Here is a 16,665-nt window from a genome sequence, read left to right as displayed (position 1 = left end):
TAAGACAATAACAGATAATACCTTCTTAAACCAATATGATGATTTTTACAAATCTGGCAACAAAGTTTTAACAAACTTACCAAGCGCTCATTTAGACTCTGCTCTCCTCTCCTCTTACAGTTGAGTAAAATGCCCTCTGAGTACAAAAAGACCATTTCCTTAATCTACAAAGTCTGAAATGACTAACTAATGGAGGAGAAGTGTCCCCTCTGACTGTTTTGGTCTTGGTGCTATGCACTCATACACAGCTTTTGTCAGGCAATAAAGCACTGAGGGAGGAGTGTGCGTCTCACCTCAACCAGTGCCCTCATCTAACATACACACCCCCCCAAGTTAAGCCAGGAGGGAGTGTCGTTGTGCAACTGCGCGTGTGTGGAGTGGCAGGAATGCCTTTTCCACTCATCATATTCCTCAAAGTCCCTCTGTTAATCCTGTGTGCAAGAGTGGGTGTACCTGACCTGACACGCACATGTAATATACACCCCTTCATATAATACTAAATTTTAAAAGCTTTACATATTGTAATGTTTTGACTCTACATTATATTTAAGAGGTTTAAGAGGTTTGTGCTCACCTTTTTATGTGGGCCCACAGTAGTCAAGAAATCACCCGAGACGTCTGCCCGTCTGACCACTAAATCCTGCTCGACCACCGTGGAAGTAACCCCATTAGCACTCTACAATTGCCCGCATCCTCCACCAAAGCTGTCGCGAAATCAATCAATGTAGAGCAGTGTCACAAACCACGGAGGCCCCAGAAAAGTCCGCCCGGAGAAAACATCAATATATGTCTTCTGACCAAAATACATGTTTTGGATACTTATAAAGCAGTGGGGTACACAACTCGAAATAAGCACAAATATGCAATGTGTATGAAATACTTCTGACTGTACCTGTAATAAAAGTTAACATAATGGAAGGATCCTCAAATGGACATCTTCAATAAACAACTGTAATGCAGTATCAATACTGTGAGAAATATTATTACATGAAATAATGCTGTAAAGAATGTTATTAATGCAATTATAATGATGCAGATTATATGGCAGCAATAAAATAATTTCTGTATCTCCACAATACTTATGGTTAGTAGATTCTTCTTAAGTTAACGATATTTTTGTTCAGATGAAGAGAGCAGACAACTCAACACTTAACATGCTAGCTGATATGTGACGAGCATTTTTAACATATTTATCATTTGCTACTAATAACATTACAACCAGGTTTATTTTAAGGATATTAATAGAAACGTACCCATTGACTGTTTATAGACTGTTAGAGACGCTAATAAAAGCCTTGCGATTCTTACAGTTCTTCATAATATTCACAAACATATGTGAGTCTGAGTCATTTATCAGTTGGGTAACTGTTAACAAATGAACTTTTTTAGTTTTATAGGATACATTTTTGTTATACATTTATTTGCAGTCAAGTATGCATTTTTGCAGCTATTACATTTATTAACATTTGCTATGTTATGCTGTACTATGCTTTATTATGCTAAAAGATGACAAAAGACGCTTATTATTAGATAATTACATAATCATATCTTCATTAACGCGCTCACCAGACACTTTGTGGGGTTCACCTGTTTGACTGCTCGTGAATGAAAATATCCGATTAGCCAAACACAGGCAGCGACATTTACGCATGTCAACATGGTCTTGAGACATCCTGTTCAAACTCAAGCTAAACGTCAGAGTGGGGGAAAATTTTCCCACACTGATGTCTCTAGAGTTTAAAGAGAATGGTCTGAATAAGGGAAAATCAGTGAGTGTGAGTTCTCTGGGTGCGTTATTGATTAGAGCGAATGACCAGATAGTTTCAAGCTGATAGGAAGACAACAGTAACTCAAATAACCACTTGTTACAACCAAGCTGTGTAGATCAGCATTTCTGGACATGCAGTGTGGCAAACCTCGAAGCAGATGAGCTACAGCAGCAGACGACCACCACAGATTCTGCTCATGCCAGCTAAGAACGGGAAACTGAGGCTGCAGTTCACACGAGCTCACTAAATTTAGAGAATAGAAGATTTGATAAACGTTTTCTGGTCTCATGAGTCTCGATTTCTGCTGTGACATTCACATGGTTGGGCCACAATTTTCTGTAAATAGCATAAAAACACAGTCCTATCTTGTATTGTATTAACGTTTAGAGCCAATGGTGGGAAAATATGCGTGACCGATATTTTCATGCCACACTTTGGGGCCCTTAGTATCAACTGAGCATTTAAACACTGCAGTCTGCCTGAGTTTTGTTGCTGACCATTTTCATCCCTTCACAAAGCTGAAATTATCTCAAACTGGTTTCTTGAACAAGACAATGAGCTGACTGTATTCAAATGGCATAGACAGCCATAGATCCCAGAGCAACTTTGGCATGTGGTGAAAAGAGAGATTCACATCATGGATGCACAGCCAACAAATCTGCAGCAACTGTGTGATGCTATCATGTCAATGTGCAGCAAAATCTCTGATGAATGTTTCTAACACCTTTGTTGAATCAATGCCACAAAGAATTAAGGAAGCAAAAGTAAGTCTAATCCAGTACTAGTAGGTTGTACCTAACAAGGTGGCTGATGAGTGTAAAGTAAAGCCAAGAGATAATCAGGAGACTCATTCTGTGGGCTTTCCATTTACCATCATCATCATCATCATCATCATCATCATTATCGCAGGATCACCAAACCAAGTTACAGTCATCCACTTACCATGAGTGCTGGTGCTCTATGGAGTAGCTGTTTAAGCTATTTTTATTCTGGACCAAAAACACTAAACTTACCACCCACAGAAACCACAAGTGATGAGTTTATAATTGAAAACCATTTTCCAAGATTAATATATTCATTATGTCCTCAATAATGACTTTCCACATCTCTTCTTCTTACTTACATGATTCTTATTAATACAAGCCTGCATCTCTTTTCAGTGCGTTTGCTTCTAAAGTGCCAGAGTGTAATTCTTCTGTCAGCACAGTATGGCTCAACAAATCTAATTTGATAGCCATGATAAAAATAAAAGCAATGCTTTCTTTCTTTCTTTCTTTCTTTCTTTCTTTCTTTCTTTCTTTCTTTCTTTCTTTCTTTCTTTCTTTCTTTCTTTCTGTTTTTTTTTAAGAGCAGCGCTCATTTCTGAGCACCAGCTGAGTACAGCGTTCACTCTCACAGCAAGATGCTAAGGAATTAGCAAACTGCTAACTGGGGAGGGGGAGACATAACTGGAGCGAGTCAGTGGATGAGATTCATCGAGTGGAACTAAACACTTTTTTAATGTAGCGCACGTGTGAGTATGACTGTGAATTTAGCCGAGATTTAAACCAGCTGGAATCCTCACTCCAGGACTGAATCTTCCTTTCACGCTGTAATGGTCCATCAGCTCACAGTCACAGTCATTTTGGTTTGCCAGTAAGCCCGCTGTCACATGTAATTGATCTTTTCAACAGCCAATAAGAAAAAACAAATTGGCTGATATGATACATTCTGTTATTTCTTTCTTAGCGTATCACATGTGTAGCACTTTGTTTTTCATGTCCAAACTTTTAGTCTTTTTGGTCCCTGCTGTACACCTTAATTTCTCCCTTTTCATTGAAAACACCTTCCTGCGGTGTGGATATTTGAAACATTCTGTCTTCGCTTTTACATCTAAAGATCACGAGTTCTACTATTCTGGTGTTTCTTGTTCTGTCTTCCTCACTCTCACTTTAAAAATAAATATGCATCATACACCAACCCTCTATTTTCCGCCTACTTACGTCAATTGCGTCCCTTTCAAAGATGCGGAGCTGGAGGAAGAGCTCAAGTTTGATCTTCCTTTCCTGGAACAACTCCTCCATCTGGCCCTGGGCCTCGTCCAGCTGCTGCAGCACGCTCTCAATGTGGGCCATGGAGCTGTTGTGCGGAGTCTTGTTGCTCGAGATGGCAGAGTCTCTGTAAGCAGGGGTTAAATGGAGAGGACTTTGTTCCCAATTTTTGTCAAGTCATTCTGTTAGAAATCACCCTCACCCATTTTTCCCAGTGTATTCTTCTATCAGTGCTTCTTGTTTTCCTTTTATCTCATGAACACATGATTGTTGAATAATTGGAAAATATGTGTAACCCAAGGCCATCTCCAGATGGCAAATGTGACAGATGATCAGATGAACATTGAATATTACAATATTCAGACTTTAGTGAGGCATTTAAAAATGTAATAATACTAATAAATGATCACCTGAGCTGTTGTATGAGGTCCTCTCCTTCCTTTATAACATTGACTGTTGCCTGCAGGGTGGTCTGCTGCTGCTGGCCGAATCGCTTGATCAGATCCTGGACTGCCTCGACTGACTCTGCGTAAACATCATCCAGCAGTTCTTTCTGAAGCTCCTCCAGCCATGTCCACAGCTAAGTGTGATCGACAAAGAAAAAAAAGCCAGTTCAAATGTAGAGAAAAACAGCACAATAATCTGCAGACACATGTTTGAGGGTGGTGCATATAGTGGTGTGAGTTAAACAGAAATCTAAGAATAAACAGACGAGCTGCCAAATGGATAGACAAGAGATATGAGACAGAAATCAACAACAAATCAAATCCAACCAGTTCTTTTCAAAGCTGGTGTTTTGTGAATGGTCATCTTTGTAACAGATTAGCCATCTGGGTGAATTGGCTCAGGGTACTGAAGCCCTGGCATACGGTCCAGGCTGCAGGGGAGAGACCCTGGCACCCATTGTTTGTCTAACACCCACGCTGCCAACACAAAAACATGCCTACTTTTGATATTGTTCACTGCGTTAACTATGTTACATATTACATGGTTTCCATACTGACACAGACCATTAAAAATGTGTGAAAAGTGAAATCAAGTGAGCGACTAATTTTTCAGAACAAATGCTTCTCTCTTTGTCAAAGCCCTTGTCTGAGAATTTCTGATTAAATAAAGATGGCTACTTTTATTAGTCCGAGCCTTCTGATCAGTTAGCTTCGTGGAAAACAGGTAAACTGCTTCTTATACAATGTAGTTCATGCCCTGTCATCACAGTAAATTTGCCCTCTATCACACTGGACTGCATCCAAAGGATTCTGCAGCACTTGAAGAAGTGATGGGCAGCAGAGTTGGAAACATTCACTTGTACAAACATATGCATGCAGAGAAAAGAATCATAGTGGCACAAACACAAACACACATGCTCAGAAATGCACGTGCGCTCACACAGATAGCGTACTGCTATCATTGTGAGCTGACAGATGGGATGAAGGAGATTAGTCCATATGGGCATTAAAGACTAGCTTCATTAATAATACCTAGGCTCTTACTGTCTATGAGTCTATGTAAACAGGATGTAGTGTTAACACATGCAGAGAGCACTGCCTTTCCGTCTGGGAAGGTTAATTTTGACAGTCAAAGATGCACAAAAGAGTTATTTCAAGGAGTGCTTAGCACAAATGCATTTTTACAGCTCCCTAAAGGCTTAAGAAGACAACCTAAAGACCCGCCTGCCTTAATCAAAGTCAAGGAGAAGGCAGATGAGGTCAGATTACCTTTGTATGGCGTGTGAATGGTTACTACAGAGGCAAAAGAAAATTATACTCTTTGTTTTTTACAAACAGCATAATGATTGTTGCAGGAACACATCTGGAACCAATCTGATGCATTTATACAAACACACTTTACATAAATTGCTACGGCTATTCAACATAGCCTGCATGTGAAAATGCCAGAGCAAAGTTAGCCTGCGGAGTTTATTGCATTTCAGCTGGAGCTGCAACAAAAATATGAAGACAGGTAACTCAGTTTAAAATATGTTTCTTAATACAGAATAAACATCATTGCATCATTTTTATACACACTGTCCTCTTACTGTATTAGTCGCATTAAATTCTAGCAATAAGCAAAACGGAGGAGTGAAATCAATGCTGCAAACAGGACAAGTTGAAGCAGGGAGAGGGACACACACCTCTTTGACATGTGTGTGGAAGGCAACAGACATGTCCAGCAGCACTTTACGCTGCTCGACACGTCGCACAAAATCCTGGATGCGGTCTTCAAGCTGGTGGGCGGCCTGGTAAATTTCCTCTGGGTCGCACTCTCCGGTCTGGGCCAGCTGCTCTGCAGCCTCTAGTAACTTGTCAGCATTGGTGTAGGTGTTCTGAAAGATTAAATACATTTAAAATGGGAATATTCTATCTCTTCCAAGTGACCTTTACAAGAAGAACTTTACTTACTTTCTCTTGTCATTTTTGTCACAACTTATTAAACTGAACGTACCAACTCAACATTTTGCTTTGTTTTGGGTTGTTTTTTGTCAAGTCTACACAGTGAAATACTGTTTTCAGGTTGTTGCAAAAATAATAAATTGATGGGAAAAAGTACGTCACAGAACAAAAAGTGTTTGCTTTGCTCACCTGTGCAACCTCTTCAAAGTCTTCATGCCTTTTCTGTAAAGCCCTGGCTCTGTGCAAAGACTTTCCAACACCTGTATGTTTGCTAAGGAAGGCCTCACCGTGATTTTCTATCCAGTCCAGCACCTTTAAAAACACACACAAACACATGCAGACACACAAGCACATTTAAACAGGTAAAAATAAGCAGTGCATTTGAGGATGCAGTACGTATTTCCCAGCAGTAGGGGGTACAATCGCCTGCATTTAGACCACATTAATTACAGCAGTCTATAGATGTCATCTCTCTGCTTCTCCCCACCCCCTTTTCTTTACTCCTTTCCTCCATATGCAGTCTGTCATGTTTAAATTACAGCCTGGGTGACTGGGTTTTGCTTCAGTGTAAATCCAAAGCAGTGTAAAGAGTCAGCATTCCCATTGTGGCTGTGAACAGATATAAGTCTTTGTACTTATTAATAACCTTATTATTTATTAAACAGATGGCCTAACTCCATCTGTTTCTATGTGGGGTTGTGAAAGGGATTTTCAACATCTCTGAGAGAATATTTTGATGAGACAAACACATATGAACATGCACACAATGCCCTCGACACATTATGTGACAGTAAATTGCATCACCATGGAAACCACTACCAAGAGAAAAAGGTGATAAAGAAGAGATGGGGAAGACAGAAGCATAGATGTACAGCAAGAATGAGTGAGACAGAAGGAGAGGTGGAAGAGGGGTTCCTGCCCAGAGGACAGAAATACACCAACTCAGAACTTTGATCTAAGAACTTGATCCCACCACAGCCACACATAGAGACGCTCACTCAAAAGAAATTAAAAAAAATCCCCAGAGGAACTTAAAAAAAGCTACTGAAATAACTGGAGATTATTATATCGTATTCTTAATATCACCCCCTCATTTTTTAAATTCAATTTCGAGTTTGAACTGGAAAATACAAATATTTATAAGATTCAATAACCCTAAAATTGACATATAATGACAAGCCTAGGAAATCGCTCTTCATTGACATCCTCTCAAGCTCTCAGAGTAAAAAATGCTTAAGTGGACGGATTCCTGGATTGGATAGTTAAGTAGCCAGAGTACAGACAATTTAAGTCTACAGGGAAACTAATTCAGACATAAGGGCAAGATGGGACAGCACTTTATGCAATTCCTACTGTACTGTCGTTGTGTGGGCGTTGAGAGTCTCAGCAAAGCCAGGTTTTGCTGTGGATGTTTGCACACATTTCTTACTTGCTGTACATCCTGCTGAAAGACACACAGCTGCAGGCGCTGATGCAGACGGACTTTGCGATGCTGCCAGATGTTTTCCAGTTGCCTTTGATGATGCAACACTTCATGGATGATATCCAAAACATGATGCACAGCCTTGGAGTAGTTAGCTGATGCCATCAACGAATCTGCACTTCCTGGGGTCAAGGGTCGCTGCAGTTTGTCCAACAGAGACTTGCCATCCTGGCTTACCTTTGAAAGTTGATGGGCAGTGTGACATTTAGTACTGGGTGGATCTGATGCGTTTGATGCTGTAAGTAGACTTAGAATATTAATATTAATACAAAACTAAAATAATTTGAATATTATATATGTATAATATATGTTCTTTATAATTTAATTCAAAAAGTTAAAACTATTACGTAATCTATATTCATTTACATGCTGTATAGAAACATTTCAAGGCATTTTATGTAATTTTGAAAATGATGGGCTATGGCTCATGAAAATCAGAGTCTAAGATCTCATATTATTAGAATATTTCCTAAGATGAATAAAAACAGGATTTCTAATGTAGAAATGTGGAATTTCTGGAATTTTTGGGCTTCCTCTTGACAATATCGCATAGATTCTCTGTGGAGTTGGCTGGCTAGTCAAGCGTACCAGTAACATGGTCAGCAAACCATTTAGAAGTAGTTTTACCACTCTGGGAAGATGCTAAGCATCTCCATAAGGTTTGTCAACAGACTGAAGCAGGAAGTGCTCTAAAATCTCATGGGAGGCGACTACTATAGCACACAGTGGACCAACCACTACTAAATACCAGTAGATAACATAACACCCCTAATGTATGTTTTTAACTGAATATTGTTTTAGATTTCTTAGCTGGAGGCAGTGAATCTACCAATTTCAAACTAAATTTCAAACATTGTTTAATTTGTGTTATTTGCTTTATTTTAAGTTGTGAAACTAACTAAAACCCAAAGAGATGTATCGATGGAGAAAGTTTCCATTGTTGCTGAAGGCATGTGTGAATATTTTGAATGCACGATTTGCATAATCATCACATCTATTGTTTGTATTCCATAGAGTCACAATGATATTTGTATATATATTTGTATACTCTGTGTGTTTGCATGCTTATTTGTGTCGCGCACTTATGGTTCGGACGCACTGTCTCCGCAAATGTGCCTGTTTCTACTGACCTCAGAGTATGCTGTGGTGATGTGCTCATACAGCCCCTGGTGATGATGGATTGTGTCTTCCAGATCCTGGAGTTCAGAGGGCAGCTCTCCCTCACCACATGCCTTACACCACGGCTCCACTTTACTCATGTACTGCGAAAAAAGACAGATATACAGTATTTGTATAGAAACACAAGTACAGCATCATACAAATGCTATTAAGACCGAACAAGCAGGTCAGTTAAAGATTACAATAGCTTTAATATGTCTTCGAAAGTCATTTTTGCACACAAATAATAACCCTGAAGTTTTCTATCCAGATGGTGGTGCATATGAGAATTTCTATGGGAGGACCAACACAGTCAAAAAGAGAAAAGTAAGACATCACTTGGAAAAAGAAAGACAGAGTGATGGTATTTATTCACAAAACTGTGAACAACTGATGGATTTTGATCTTATATGTCACTTACAAGGAAGTCTTGGGCATGAAAGACCACACAGAAAAAGAGCCACTCAGCAAACAACAGTTGTCAACAACTAATGTTCTGCTACTGCATCCGTAAGCAAAACAGTTTAAAGTAGTATTGATCATTTAAATGGTCTCTCATTGGCAAGGTTCCACAGTAACCTCAGGGGCTTTAAATTGGAAAGTTTTTTTTTAATCTAAATGTATAAGTAAGAGTACAAGTAAGAGTAGAAAATTACACAAAGCTGTAATATGGTTTAGATGACAAAAACACATCATTACATAACAGATCATATGCTGCATGCTCCAATTATTGTTTGCACAGCATGTACTAAATGAATGTAAGAACTCACAACTTTATAAATACATGCAGATATTCTGATGCTTTCAAGCAGAGCTGCCAACAGCGCATTTACTTCTGCCAAAAAAAGTCTTTTTGCACATATAGAAAAGAAGAAATGTGCATCTATTATGCACACATGTATTACTATAATATCAGAAGTGTAATTAATTTTTTGCATCCCAGTACCTGATCTGCTTTCTGGTGGAAGCTGGCAGACATCTCCAGCAAGGTGCTGCGTTCGTCCAGTGCTGCAGCAAAGGCCTTCCACTCTTGCTCCAGCTGGCTTGAGATCTGCTGGATCTGCTGAGAGGCATAGTGGCTGGACTCCAGGAGCCGATTTCCAACAGACATGATTCGATTGATGTTCACATACACATTCTGTTTTTCAGAGAGAAACAGATACAGAGAAAAAAAACCCCCAAAACATATTAAAAATTATTTAATATGGTTTTACTCTTTTAATTAATTTCAGTTCTATACAAAAGAAAAGAAAAGCTACATTTATATAAAGAGTGCTCTTATCGTTAATATTTGGACATCTTCAGTGTAGTCTGTCATTCAAAGTATATCCAGTCTTCAAATGGCCCAGACTGTCACTGTTCATTCAAAGCAATTAAAGTTATATGTGGAAAAAATAGTGGCTAAAATTATTTATCACATATAAATAATTATAAAATAAAATAACCTCTGTCCTCACACACACACACACACACACACACACACACACACACACACACACACACACACACACACACACACACACACACACACACACACGGGAGACATACCCCCATGTGAATAATAAAAAATCCCATTTGCCTCTTAATCTTTCAGTCTTTTTTAATATATGGGCCCCAAGCTGTTTTGTGTAGATAGGCATGGATCAGCAAACGCTAATTAACAACTGTGTTAACAGCGTGTTATTATTCTATTCAATTACTGCTCCTGGAGCCTATTATGGCTCTTAGCTAGCTTGTTTCAATCACAATGGGAAGGAAAGATGAACCAAACACCAGCTACGACCCTTAAAGCAGTTTTCATCAAAGCTGTGGACACTGGATTTACTTTGTTCAACTCAGGAAGCTTTGAGTTTGTCTGTTTTTATATTAGGGTTTAGAGAGATTTTAAACAGCTCTGCATTTGCGTGTACTGTAGAAGAACAATCCATACTGTGCAGAATCAACACTGAAACGTGCTCGATACAATCTGATGTTGGTTCAAGGATAAGAGCGACAGTGGTGAGCTAAACAGCACGGCTAACACGAGTTCAGCTTTTGAATACACAGCAGAAGTTAAGTTGTCATAAATAAAAGCATGGCGGTTAGGACTAGAACTACTATAATCCCATAATAAATCTTACACATCAAATGTCACAGGAAGAACTGTCTCTGAGGTTTTATGTGGTATTAGGGACTATTGGGATTTTGGGGGGGACCTCCAAATCACACAATCATTCAGGGGAAGAGAGGAAATGCAGACATGTTGGACTACTTCGGGTGGTAATCTAAAACTGATGGCTGAAGGAGAGAAGGGAGGAGGAGTTGGGAGAATATAAATTTAAAAAGTCTTCTTAATTTAAAACTGATGGTGCCATAGGGAATGAGAGTGGCTGTGGGAGAGAAAACAGACAGAAATACGGAAAATGGAAAAGAGGACAGGTCCCAGAAATGAATCAATCTGTAGAAATAGACAGTGTCTATCCTGTAAAGGAAGCACAAGAAACAGTAAAAACTCCCAAAACCTTAAAGCTTTAAATACTTCCTGTTTCTAAAATGACCAGTAACCAGACTCGCTGCTTTAGTTACAATATTTACTGAAGTGAAAAATTCATGGGTAATATAGGGATGTCAAGCAATATAAAAATATCTCTACAATGTGCAATTCTTCAGCTAGCTATAGGTTAATATAAATGTAACTTTGCAGGACGTGTGAATTTATGCTAACCATGAACAGTATGAATGAACAAACCAGTCATATTGGACAGGATCCTAATTCAGTCAGCAAGGTAGCTGTATGGAGATGACTGGCTTTGTAACATGAAACACTAATAAACCCAAAGAGTCATTTGTAAGATTCCTTTACTCAAACAATGTAAACCCAGTTTTGAATAACTGGGTTATCTCACAGTTCACTTTCCCAACACCCTGTGCTCCTGCTTTCCAGTTTTCACAGGAACTACTCCTAATCTCTGTGAACCATCTCTTTGTATACAAACTAAAGGCAAATCATTTATTTGCCTTTAGGAATTTTTCTGGGTTTTCCATTTTTTAGTCCACTGAACAAGATACAGTATCAAAATCCCTCCCGAATCCTTTGGAATTCAGATTCTTTTTTTGTAAACATTCATTCTTCTTTTCTTTTTTTACATTTTTATATAATATATGCTGTTATATTCCAGATGTAAAAAGTAGCTGCCCGATGCTTCCAGTGAAACCTTTTTACATTGGCTCCTCCTACCAAGTCATTTGCATCCATAAAAATCTGTAAGGCATTTTAGAAAAACACATCACACAGTCACTAACAACCAAAGACACCACTCAGCAATGGCGGAGCCGGCAGCAGAAAACGAAGATTACATGACAATGGAGGCTGACCTGTGGTCAGAAGACGACAATACTTATGAAGTTGCAGACACACTCGGTATAGATTACAACGCAACGAGGGACTCAAGAGAACAGCAACCAAACCCTGTGTTCAATGGTAAGAACAGAGAGGAGCTGAAAAATCAGAGAGCTGCGACAAACGCAACACTGCCAAACATCGGAAACCAAAGCGCAGCCACCAACCGCCCCCCCTCTCTTAGGTACATGACTATCAGATGGCCAGCGTTCAATTCCAACAATGGAAGAAAGCAACCTCCTGAGTTAGGTAAGACAAATATTCAAATTCAGACGATACAAACACATTAAATACAAACACACAAAACTATTAACATTATTTTCTCATTAGTTTTTTTCAGGCATGTTACGGTGTGTCTGGTGGTTCTGTGTATTCTGTTAATCAGCGTACTCATCTGTGTGAGCATCGCTTGTGAGTGTGAACTTCACTTTCGTGAAATCATAATGTTATCACCATGTGTATACACTGATCTACGCACTGATGTATGGAAGACATTTTTAAGCCACTACACCAGATCTAACAGACTACATTTAAAAATAGTGATACTTACAATGACTGAAAGTTTTATCCTCATCTTCAGTGAATATATTAGCTCATTTATCACTTAGTCATGTTACTTTAACTGTCCATAGGACCATGAGCGTAGAATAAATCTTCTTTGCATTGCTGTCCTTTGTAAAGAATTACGTCTGTATGTGAGCTTCAGTTGTACATGAACTCATAAACGTATCATTCCTTTCATAATAGGTGCCACTTTAGCTGGGCATCAGGTGAAGTTGACTGAAGAAAACAACAAGCTACGCGGAAAAAACAATGAGTTGGCGAATCAACTAGGCACGTAGTCAATAAACACAAAATCAGCATTAACATCTTCGAAATTCAGCACAACTTCATCACAACAGAGTGCAAAAAACACAAAATTATGTCCAGTCTAAATCCTTGAGCAAACAGTTTCTTAGATATATAAATATATATTTATTTGAAAGTGTACTTTTTTGAAAAAACCTGTTTCTGTATTTACAGATAATTTAAGAAACGTTTCCACAGCAGCATATGATGTTTCCAGTGATGCTTACCCTGCCTGCCTCTCTGGAAGAACATTCTTTGTACTTAATTATGAAGTACTTGATGTAAGAAAGCTCTTTCCCTGTATCTCTATGTGTGCGTGTGTATATGAATGTTATGGGTATCAAACATTATGCTCAAACGTAACAGCTTCATTTATCTTTAATGCAGGATATCATGACAGAGTGCTACTTCTATCTGCGCAAAGTCAGCATGGATGGTAAAGGCTGCAATAGCACATTTTCTTGGAGGTGTGCACGTACCTTTCTCTGAGACTGCAGCAAATATACAAAACGACTGCTTGTACAGATCATGGCATTTCTACAGTCTGATTTCGGGCTTATATTGCAATATTTTTTGGACAGTTGTTATATTTGCTGCATAACATACATCATGTGTTTCCTTCTCAACAAATATGACTAGAAACATTTCGACTCCACGCATGACAGTTCGAACAAATCTACTAGCAATGCTTATTAAATTTAATCATTACAAGATACCCAAGTCCTGTGGCTTCAACACAATCCCACCATCCCCTCCATCACCTGAGGCCCGTGGATTCTTGTAGTTGGATCTTAGCATTTCTATGACCTTTAGCTTAATTTGTTGGGATGTCCACTCCTTGCAAAACTTTCAACTGTCTTGATTTTTTTCCCAATTGTGAAAATTGTAGAATTACAGAATAAGTTTGGAAATGTCCTAACGATTGATGGTTAGCAACAATTGCTTCTTTGAGATCATTACTGTTGACTTGCTTCTTTGGCATCTACATCAAACATCTGAATGTGTCGCATCATCAAACTGTTAAAATCTTCAGCAAAACTGTGTTAGTTAACAAAACAAGCCAAACAATCTGAACTCTCTGAATTCATTTTGTGATATTAGAGTTTTAAAACCTGTAGTAGTTGGGAAAAAAGGCATCATATGCTACATGTGTAAAATGACGGCTCTATTAAAAGTGTTTAAAAAAAAGCTCCTTGACTCCTAAAGTGAATTTTTAAGTACCTCCCATAGGGGGAGTAACAGTATCATAACCCTAGGGGTTGTATTTTGCAATGTGACACATTATCTCTCACATAACAACAAAGAGTCACCATCAGCATTTGGTCCAAACCTTCACTTACACATGACACTCCCATCACTGATGACTGCCTGACACAATACAGTAAACACATGCTGGTGGGTTTTTTTTTGTTTAGTCGCTGGAAACTGGCAAACGAGTAATTGCGTTGTTTCACCTTGGTTTTACTCTTGCTACAATGTTGACACAGTCGGAGAACGCGGACACACAAACAGGAGAACAGGCAGTATAAACACACCTACTGACACTGTGTGTTTCCATTGTGCTGTGCAGGCAACAGGAAGGGGAAACACCGCTTCCTGTGGAAGAATAGGTGGAGGGGGCGGTGGTCTTTCACTGTTAAACCATCTGTATGCATGTTTGTATATGTTTGTCTACCCCAGGGGTAGGCAACTCCAGGCCTCGAGTGCCGGTGTCCTGCAGGTTTTAGATGTGTCCTTGATCCATCACAGCTGATTTAAATGGCTAAATTACCTCCTCAACATGTCTTGAAGTTCTCCAGGGGGCTGGTAATGAACTAATCATTTGATTCAGGTGTGTTGACCCAGGGTGAGATCTAAAACCTGCAGGACACCGGCACTCGAGGCCTGGCGTTGCCTACCACTGGTCTACCCTGTCAATATGGGCCTGAGTATACAGTGTAGGTCTATCTGTCTTCTCAGCTGTCTCAGTTGCTTTTTGGCTCACCTCAGCCAGTACAGTTGAAACATCCGGCTGTGGGAGGTCACTGAAACCGCCCTCTCTGGGCTGAATGTTGCAAATGATCTGTAACACCAGTGACTCTATAAGAAGATTTAGGCCAGTTGCCCTGCTCTCCATTGGTTTCACTTTTGCACTAAAAATAATTACTTTTAGAAAGTAGCACGGAAAAATGGCAGGCTAGTTTGCTGTTCAAATCAGAGGTAGTGGGCTACATCCTTATTGTTTCTCAGATTATTTTGAAGCTGTTTTTAGTCTAAAATAAATCTACTAATTTAAATGCATCCCACGAAGCCTGGAACAAGCTTGGTTTACTTGCTTGATGATATATGACAAGCAGGAATAACACACCATTATAAGTTATGAGGGATGTAAGAAGAAAGTGCACTGCAAAGGATTGACAAAAAGGATGAAACAGAAACCTTGCAAAGCTTACCAGTCAAACTGTGACAAAGGAAAACAAAGTTAGGGCAGAGTGCATAGTGTGGTGGGTGCAGTGACACAACACTATATCCTCAGCTAAATTTATTAGCCAACAGCAGAGCTCTAAGGACTAGAGTGAGCTATGATGTCGCAGGGAGGAGGGTGGAGCAGAGCAGCAAAGGGCAGCACACAGCGGTGGGAGGGGCACAAAGGCAATGCGGGTCAATTATGGGAACAGCACCATGACAAGACATGACAAACTGGGGCAGAGTTGAAGCAGAGTAAAAAAAAGATGAATATGAGAAAAAGAGCATGGCAAGACAGAAGACATCAGTTTCCCCATATAGGGAGAGGGTGGTTTGGGATGAAGGGTGGGGAAAAAAAGCATTTAGTGTGGATGAGAGGAATGACGGCAGTTTACGATTGCATTACCTGTTTCTGTGCATTTGTATGTGCGTGACAGCTAACGATAGGGTCTTACCATGCAGTTCATAGCGAAATGGTTGTGCTGCGTCTGCAACTCCACAGCATGCTGGTGGTTCCCTCCGATCTCTGTGTAACTGGTCAGGAAAAGCCCCTTGTTGTGCATTATCCAATCAAACATCTACAGAGAGTAGGTGGAGAAAACACAGTTAGCTTCACAAAAAGCACATCAAATGAAAAGCTGCCCATCTTGTGGTAACTCATAGCAGCAGGAGTGAGAGGCCTTGTTGATTGCTAATTAACCACAACCGCTGAAGAAGGCAAAGGTCATCTCCAAGCTCCTCTGATAGGAAAACTAAAAAACTAAAAGACCGCTGTTGTTCACCCTCTATTGAGGTAAGAATATGACAAATGTCTGTTAAATAAAGGTACTTGCCAAAAACCCTGAAAAGTGTATAGGGCTACAGTTTCCATTAGCACACACTCACACATTACTTAGAATATGAAAAACTCAATTATATATTTCCAAAGGGCATTTAAAAGCCTGTAAACTCAATGGGCAACCAGAAATCTAAATATATATTTAAAGAATATAAGCAATTTCCACTGTAAGTGTAAAGATGACGTATTATGTCATCCATTCATTTAGAAGGAAAAGAAAATTAATATTCAACACCTGCCATCAGTCAGCTTTATTAAACCTTTACAACCATATTGAGCCTCAATTATCTGGCTTACATGGTAATGATGATGATCATGTTATAT

The 16,665-nt window shown here is 39.3% G+C and overlaps 1 protein-coding gene across 10 annotated transcripts in view; it reads right to left on the bottom strand.

Moving 5' to 3' along the window:
- Positions 1 to 16,665, bottom strand: part of triob (trio Rho guanine nucleotide exchange factor b) — a 112,211-nt gene that overhangs the window by 47,166 nt on the left and 48,380 nt on the right. For all 10 annotated transcript variants that reach the window (XM_076889787.1, XM_012923792.5, XM_012923791.5 and 7 more), the window contains 8 exons: positions 15,959 to 16,081; positions 9,777 to 9,968; positions 8,803 to 8,934; positions 7,619 to 7,849; positions 6,379 to 6,501; positions 5,931 to 6,122; positions 4,210 to 4,379; positions 3,752 to 3,926 (listed from right to left, as the gene is read on the bottom strand). In XM_076889787.1, the coding sequence (XP_076745902.1) occupies positions 3,752 to 3,926; positions 4,210 to 4,379; positions 5,931 to 6,122; positions 6,379 to 6,501; positions 7,619 to 7,849; positions 8,803 to 8,934; positions 9,777 to 9,968; positions 15,959 to 16,081 (1,338 nt within the window). The remainder of the gene's footprint in view (positions 1 to 3,751; positions 3,927 to 4,209; positions 4,380 to 5,930; positions 6,123 to 6,378; positions 6,502 to 7,618; positions 7,850 to 8,802; positions 8,935 to 9,776; positions 9,969 to 15,958; positions 16,082 to 16,665) is intronic.

The sequence above is a fragment of the Maylandia zebra genome, linkage group LG11 (genome assembly GCF_041146795.1).
Source record: "Maylandia zebra isolate NMK-2024a linkage group LG11, Mzebra_GT3a, whole genome shotgun sequence".
Lineage (NCBI taxonomy): Eukaryota > Metazoa > Chordata > Actinopteri > Cichliformes > Cichlidae > Maylandia > Maylandia zebra.
Note: the sequence above shows the minus strand (reverse complement) of the source record. Positions and strands in the feature narration are given on the sequence as shown.